Consider the following 8250-nt stretch of genomic DNA (forward strand, 5'->3'; position numbering starts at 1 on the left):
ACTACACTGTTTGAATATGTTATTCCATCGGTATACACATCACCTCTCCGTATAATATATATGTGTAAAATAACACGGTACGTAACATAACAGGCTTTGAAGAGTAAACCGAACAAAAATGTTTAGCAAACAGATTGACACTTTCCAGCTTACAAGAACTATTGACACCATCTAAAGAAACTGTGTCCGGAACAGCATTGTGGAAACGATTCTTGCGCACTAAATCCCAAAATTTTTTGGGATTTGACGATAGAGATTTTTCAGACTGTTCAACAAATTCTTTATGACATTTTTTGGAAGTATATTTACATTTAGCACGAAGCAGGGAAAAATCAGTGTAATCAGCAGGGTCGAAGATAGATTTAAACTTTGCATGAGCTTTATTCTTACGATAAATTAACGATTTGTGGTCTTTGGATACCCAAGAGGGAAAACTGGATTTATAGAAGCGTGATATAGGGACAAATCTCAAGATTGAATTATGAAGAGCATCAGTAAAGGTACAAACCGCAGTATTTAAGTCAGGGTTGGATAGAGTAGAGTACCAATCGAAGAAAGACAAAAAAGAAATTATAGAATCGTAATCGGCGTTTTTAAAATTCAGAAAGGAATGTGATGAGTTATATATGGTAGGAGTGGTGATATACGGAAATGATATTTTTAGAGGAGGATGATATGGGTCAGGTGGTACAAACGGTTCAAGAGATTAGGTAACAACAACGGAGTCTATGTTACAACAAATTAGATAAAGTATAGAACCCTTAGAGTTAAAAATAGAATTTTTTCGGTAGAATCCATTGAAAGCAAGTAGTTCAGGAACACATGGCACACGAAGAGGGGATGAGAAGGTATAAGTAAGGCCATGTGAATCATTAGACCAAGAAATCTCAGGCAAATTATAATCACCACAGAGCAAGAATATGTGTTCAGGATGATGTTGATAAACTGTTTCTAAGACGGACATAAAATTTTCAAATAAATGAGACGGACAAAGAGGAGAAAAATAGGCAGCATTAATTATAAACTTGGAAGACCCAACAGTGAGCATCACAAATAAATGTTCAACATTGATTTCACGAACAATAACTAATTCGGAAGATATATCTTTTCTTATACCAATGAGTACTCCGCCACCCCTTAAATAATTACTAGTAATAGAACATCTATCATATCTGTAGATATTATAATTGGAAAGACCAAGTTTACAATCAGTAAAAGAATCGGTTAACCAAGTTTCAGTTAGAACAAAAAAATCATAATTTATACAGGCTACATTGCATTTAAAATTTATAATTTTTGACCGGAGACCACGGCAGTTTTGGTAAAAACCAGAAATTGAGTTGGCAATTGGCGAATGATTTAGGGATTGTTGATAGTTGGCCTTTGATTGAAATTTCCATCCTTAGGGCGGTGAGACATAACCTTTGGGAGACCGTATATATGAGCTATATGTAGTCCGACTTCACCGGCTTGAGTTCTACGATCAAGTTCAGAGTGGCAGTTACGCAGTAGGGTCCGTTATAGGAGAGTCTTATCTTTAGCAATGCGAAGGTTAGGCGGGAGATTAGTACCACTTTTCTAAGCATCATGATAATTGAATAATATATTAGAGGCACATTCTTTAGACTCGAGAATTATTTTCAGGGGGCGTGTGTTGTTAGGTTGAGCTTTACCCAAGCGAATCAATTTGTAGTGAGCAGGAAGAATTCCTATAAGAGGCACTACAATTTTCTCAAGTGCAGATTTGTCGTCGGAGATACGCTGAGAGGTAGATTCGGCTGACGACTCAGGAATACTGTATACCAATAGGTTGGTTGAGCATCTTTCCCGTTCAAAAGTTTCCTGGAAAACTTGGGCAACAACAGAAGGAGAAGAGGCAGGAGAATCCAGGGATTCAAGCTTACCAACTTTATCTTTAAGAAATTCAACGTCTGATTTATGAATGTTATTTTCAGCCTTGAGTGCAGCGATAAGAGAGGACAGTTTTACAATGTCAGCCTTGAGCACTTTAAATAGGTTATCTTGCTTAATTGATTGATTTTTAAAAGACTCAGAAAATTCATTACGGAGAGATGACAATGCGGTCATGATGTCATCGTTTGTTGAAGAGGTGCAAGCAGATAAATGTGTAACTTTAGGTGAAGCAACAGCCGGTAATTTAGTGGCAGATCGAGTGGTAGGTTTCAAGGTAGTAGACATGGTACAATAGGATACCACCAGATGAACAGTAATGCACAGTGTGTTGAATATAAGGCCAAATATGCGGGAGCTAAAGTACTTTAGTACCCAGCGTTAAAGTCTTCAAGAAATAAAATAAACAGCTGATCCAAGTCCTGGTAATGAGTATACTGATAATGTGAAATCACCGCAGTGATAACGGAAACAGAAAAATGAGTACTCACGATCAACATCCACAGCAAAAAGCGACCAGAAAAAAGTAGATCTAAGACGAAAAAGGACGAAAACACTCACAACGCACTATCAATAGTTAATATTTGGAATGAACAGAAGCGCGTAACAATGAGAATTAGAAAAGCGCACAAAAAAAATAAATAGTTAATTTAAGATAATGTACACCAAGCTTGTTATCAAAAACATAAATACATAAAAATAAAAAAATAAAATAAAAATATATTACAATAAATCTATTTATTTATAAGTACTATATAATTAAAAAACCTAGCTTACAACTTACAAGTTTATTATTTACGGCATCAATACTGTTTTCACTATCCTTTGCTACGTATGGACATATTATCTCTATAATAGCTTGATCCCCAACTAAACCATCTACAATAAATAAAAATATTATAATATACATTTTCTAATTTATATAGGTACTAAATAAAATAAAAACTAAATGGATTTACGACATAGTTAATAAAAAAATTAAATATTAACCTGGACTCGCTGCTAAGTATGGAAAACTAAGATCTACAACAAGACCACTTCATTGAACATCAAGATTAATGATTTCCTCCAGTTTCTTCTTAGCTTTATGTTCCATATTATGTCCATAGGTCATTTGTTTTGATGTTATTGGGGGTTTACTGAGAACTATAGTTTTACACCTGGTATTTTGTCGTATTTTGCAAATTTCGCCAAACCGCGAAGCTGTCAACCTAATTTACGTTCTTGAAACCAGTTAGGATTCAAGTTTTTACATATTAACCTATATTTGTTTTCAGTCAACTTTACGCAGGTATTGAATAAATTCATTTTTCTTTTTTCTAAATCATCTTCATCTAATGTATCTATAAGAAGTTCAGCTAACCCATAATGCAGTGGTTCTCAACCGGGGTGACATGGATTCAATGTAGGGGTGACAAGAAAACCTTGGGGAAAAGTTTAAAAATATAGAATTTTTTTCGAAAAAAAATCGTATTATTGTAACGGTAATCATGTGATTGCTACCGCAGTCAAATAACGCAATAATTGTTTACACTAAACGGCACAGATACCGAAAAAATTCTTATCTTTGTATTATTTATTTCTATTTATAGTTAACACTAATATCTAGATCTAATCCGATAAATACGTTCGTTCGACGTGCGACAACGCTACGTTATCTGAAATGGGTCAGTTTTTCATACTATTATATACTTTACTGATTACTGTGAATTATTATTTCAAGCTAGTATAAAGTGTTTATTATTTTAGTTAAAATTGTAATTCTTCATTTTAAATTGTACCTATTAAATACTATAAACTTTTTTAAGTATTTTTAGTATATATTTTATTATACTTAACCTTGACAGTGTTGTATTTTTCGTTAGCGAGTGCAGGTAATAATAATTTATTTGTGAAAAATCGAAAATATTATTATTAAATATTATTTAATATTATTATTATTATTTTGCTATAAGTATGGATAGATTTATTACTCGGACCTCGAAATTGATTGAAAGCTCACCATCAACTTCTGGAACGTCAAAACAGAGTAAAGACTCACCATCAACTTCCGGGACTTTAAAAATGAGTGGGAATTCACCATCAACTGCTCGGCCGTCAAAACAGAGTAAAGGTAAGTGTCGGTTATACGATGAATCTTATATATCCATTGGTTTCACATGGTGTGGTCCAGAAGATGAACCTATTCCCGAGTGTATCATATGTGGAAAAACATTTACCAACGAATCGATGGTGCCCAACAAATTAAACAGACATTTTATTAAACAACATTTTCACTTGAAGTGCAAAGATATTCACTATTTCAAAAGACCTTTAAGTTGCCAAAAAAAAGAAGCAATCAAGTTCACAAAAAAAGTTAAAATTTCTGAGAGGGCTCTCGAAGCTAGTTTTGTTGTTTCCCAAATGATTGCTAACAACATGAAAGCGCATACTATTGGAGAAAATTTAATCAAACCTGCGGGTAAGGAAATGGTGCGAATAATGATTGGAGATGAAGCGGCTCTTGAAATAGATAAGATACCGATGTCTAATGACACTATTACTCGTCGCATAAATGATATGTCTGTAGATATAAAACAACACACCGTAGAAAAGATGAAACTTTCTCGGTTCACACTTCAAGTTGACGATTCAACTGTTAGTGACGGAAAATGTTACATGATAGGATTTGTTCGTTTTGTTGTTGGTTATGATATTATAAACCAGTTTTTGTGTTTGAAAGAGTTAAAAACAAAAGAGGCAAAGACATTTTTAAAACAATCAATGTTTTTATTGAAAATAATGGAATATTGTGGAGTGACTGTGTTGGAATTTGCACTGATGGAGCTCCAAATATGACCGGGAATATCAAAGGGTTTGTTACACTCGCTAAAATGAAAAACCCATTAATCGTTAAAACTCATTGTTTCATCCACAGAGAAGCGCTGATGACAAAAACGTTGGGTAGTGATCTCAATTCTATTTTGATTAATGCTGTTCGTATTGTCAACTACATTAAAAGAAAGCCCTTGAAAAGTAAGATTTTTGCCGAAATTTGTAATTCAATGGATGCTGGTTTTACAAATTTGTTGTACCATACCGAAGTGAGGTGGTTATCAAGAGGAAAGGTCTTAGCACGTCTCTATGAACTTAAAGAGGAACTTTTACTGTTTTTCATGGAAGAAGGCAATGAAGAATTTACAAGTTTTTTTGGAAGATCACGATTGGATATCAAAATTTGCGTACTTGACTGACATTTTTCAGAATCTTAACCTAGTTAATTCTAGTTTGCAAGGGCCATTAGAAAATGTTTCAACTTCCACCGACAAACTTTCAGCTTTTCAAGAAAAAATCTCCATTTGGTGTACAAACTTGGATCAAGGAAAGACAGCTATGTTTCCACTTTTTACAAGTCAAGAAAACTCTAATCCTGAAGTTCTGGGAGCCATAAGAAGTCACTTGCAGGCCTTGCAAATGTCATTGAAATATTATTTTCCAGACTTGAATGTGAAACAGTATGACTGGGTTCGCAACCCATTTACATCCTTAGTGCAAACAGATGACTGTGAATTACAACAGGAAGCTGTGGAACTAAAAAACGACCGTACGCTGCAACTAAAATTTAAAGAAATGTCGCTCAACAGCTTTTGGGTGAGTCTCCACAGTGAATACCCTCGACTATCAACGAAAGTTATTGAAGTGCTACTTCAATTTTCGACGTCCTGGCTATGCGAACATGGATTCAGTGCGCTCACAAATATTAAAACAAAAAAACGCCAAAGACTTACAAAAACAACACTAGAAGACGATATGAGACTCGCTCTATCAACCATCAACCCTTGAATTCCACAACTATGTAAAAATAACCAGGGTCAAATTTCTCATTAATTTTTAGATTTTATAGTTTATTCAATTATTATATAATATATATTTTAAAAAATCTTAATTTTTTTTTTAAATTTTAAATTTCAATGTTAATTTAACAGTAAAGCAAAAATAAAATTTTCAGTTATTATTTTTCTGTGTACTATATTTTTTATAGTGCTTGTTTTTTATATAACTAATATTTTGATGTTAGGGAGACGTAGTGTTGGGTTATCGTGGATGAGGGTGACACGAATCCAAAAAGGTTGAGAACCACTGCCATAATGATTGTCAGGACCTTCTGATTGCGCACTAACAATTTTCTTCCTATAGTTATTTTGGATAGGGATCAGTACATTTTCCCGACATTCAATTGCCCGACATCTTAATTGCCCGACACCATTTGCCCGACAATATCAATTATAAATAAATTTATTTAATTATTATATTATAATTTATAAATAAATTTGTGTCAAGAATTAATAATAATAAAAACATTTTACTACTTACAATTTAATGTTATGAGCGATTCCCCTTAGAAATGATAAATTTGATCGATTTTCCCTGTCATTTATAATTGCACTAATACGTTTTTCTCGTTCAGCATATTCTCTACGAGTTGGAGTATGTGCCCTTCCACGAATTATATCTTCGGCTCTCTGTTCCATTTGAATTTGTTCTTTTTTAATTTCTTTTGTGTAAACACCAACATGACATTTTCCAACAAGAGTTTCAAAACGTCTGTGCCAACCCTCTACGCGATTTTGAGTTCTAGGAATTCCTAATACCATTCGCTCAAATGCGGACCAAAATTTTGGTGGAAATAAAGGAGCTGTGCGACTTACATTACCTCCTCTCATTATCCTTCTAATTCTACCATGCACATAATTGTTTTCAAACCATTGCATTACCTCAGAATCTTCTTCGGGAAAAGTAAATTTCAATTCATCGAATGCACCTGGTATTTCAGTAAGTGGAAGAAAAGCAAGAGCAATAAGCTGACGTAGTTTCAAACTAAATTCTTCATCTTCTCCATATCTTTTACTAAGAGAATTTGCTTGAATTTGACGCCATACACTTTGACCTAGATGTAAAAGACAACCTATACAATTTGTATCTGGATATTCACATTTTGAAGCATTTATAGCCGCTTGCTCAAAATCAGTTAAAATATATTGAGGATTTAATTCCAATTCATTTTCGGCTGCAAAATTATTTAAATTTTCAAAAAGGCGAGTATAGCATTCTTCTGTTTTACTCGTCATTAAAGCATACACAAGAGGTAATATTTTTGCATTTTCTCCTGTTCCTACTATAGCATGTATTGTATATAATTGTCGAAAAAGTGTCGGAACAGTTTTAAAAGTACCGTCCATGATCCAATATGAACTTTTTTTCAAATGTTCAACGTTAAATTTAGTTGTAAATAAAAGTATTCTTTCATTGTCAAAGGATGTGTCTTTTGCTAGGAAAATTTGTCCATTAATAGTTCTAAGGGGTAATGGTACATTTATATTGTCAATGGAAGTTGGTTGAATAAGTATATCTTTTCTACGTGCTCTTTTTATAATTTGACGTAAAGCATGATTATTCGGCAACGATGGTTGACTTAGGCTAGAAACAGCATTGGTTTCAATTTGTATTAATTGTGCAGGCGTGTCATTAGTCTCACGAGCCTTTCGTTTTAAATTATGAACAGCCGTGATGATATCTTTTCTAGTAGCATCGGGGCTATGGTTATGCTCTTTTTTATTTCGTAAGTTGTGCTGACCATTAATTAGAATGGTACAAGCATAACCACTACAATGGAGAGTTTTCCTTTTTTCACAGCACCAATAATATAAATCATCTCTATTTTTGTCTTTTGTCATTATATAACCATCGATAACAAGTTTTATATTACCTCTATTTGATGAAACAGTTTTACAAATTTGTGCCATCTTCCAATTTATATTTAAAAAAATAATTTAAATAGAATTAAACGGAATAAAATCAAAATAATAATATTTTTAAAAGAAAGGAGTAAAATTTGTACTAAATATGTACCTATAACGGCTATAACTGTACTGTACTGAGTGCACTAAACTATTAAACGTCGCGTCAAAAATCTACGGTCGCTTTATCTGTCTATCGCCTATTGGTTTATTTGGAAATAAAAATATTATCGTGAATAGCAGTATAGTTCGTGACCGAAAACGCAATAACATTTTATTTATCTTATTATTTCACATATAACATTATTATCCATGATAAAATACTCGTCTGATTTAGGTTTTTCTGAATTATTGTATAATAATAAATAATAATAATTTTTTTTTTTTTTTTTGCTTTTGTATCGAGAGCCAGAGAAGAAACCACGTTAGTATTACTTATCCTCTGGATAAATAATAATAATAAAAAAAGATTTTATATTAGTATTACGTACAGTAAAAAAAAAAAAATATGTAAAATCAGTGCCGCAACTAGCGGGGGGACCGGGGGTGCGTAGCACCCCCA

At 33.1% G+C, this 8250-nt stretch overlaps 1 protein-coding gene across 1 annotated transcript; it reads left to right on the plus strand.

Moving 5' to 3' along the window:
* The first annotated feature begins 3867 nt into the window (after positions 1 to 3867).
* LOC112598396 (zinc finger BED domain-containing protein 5-like) lies at positions 3868 to 5733 on the plus strand. Its single transcript, XM_025344832.1, has 3 exons — positions 3868 to 4634; positions 4829 to 5094; positions 5168 to 5733. Exons 1-3 carry the CDS (start codon positions 3868 to 3870, stop codon positions 5731 to 5733), a joined length of 1599 nt encoding a protein of 532 aa, XP_025200617.1.
* The last annotated feature ends 2517 nt before the right edge of the window (positions 5734 to 8250 follow it).

Source organism: Melanaphis sacchari, unplaced genomic scaffold, assembly GCF_002803265.2.
Source record: "Melanaphis sacchari strain LSU unplaced genomic scaffold, SCAv2.0 Contig488_pilon_pilon, whole genome shotgun sequence".
NCBI classification, from domain to species: domain Eukaryota; kingdom Metazoa; phylum Arthropoda; class Insecta; order Hemiptera; family Aphididae; genus Melanaphis; species Melanaphis sacchari.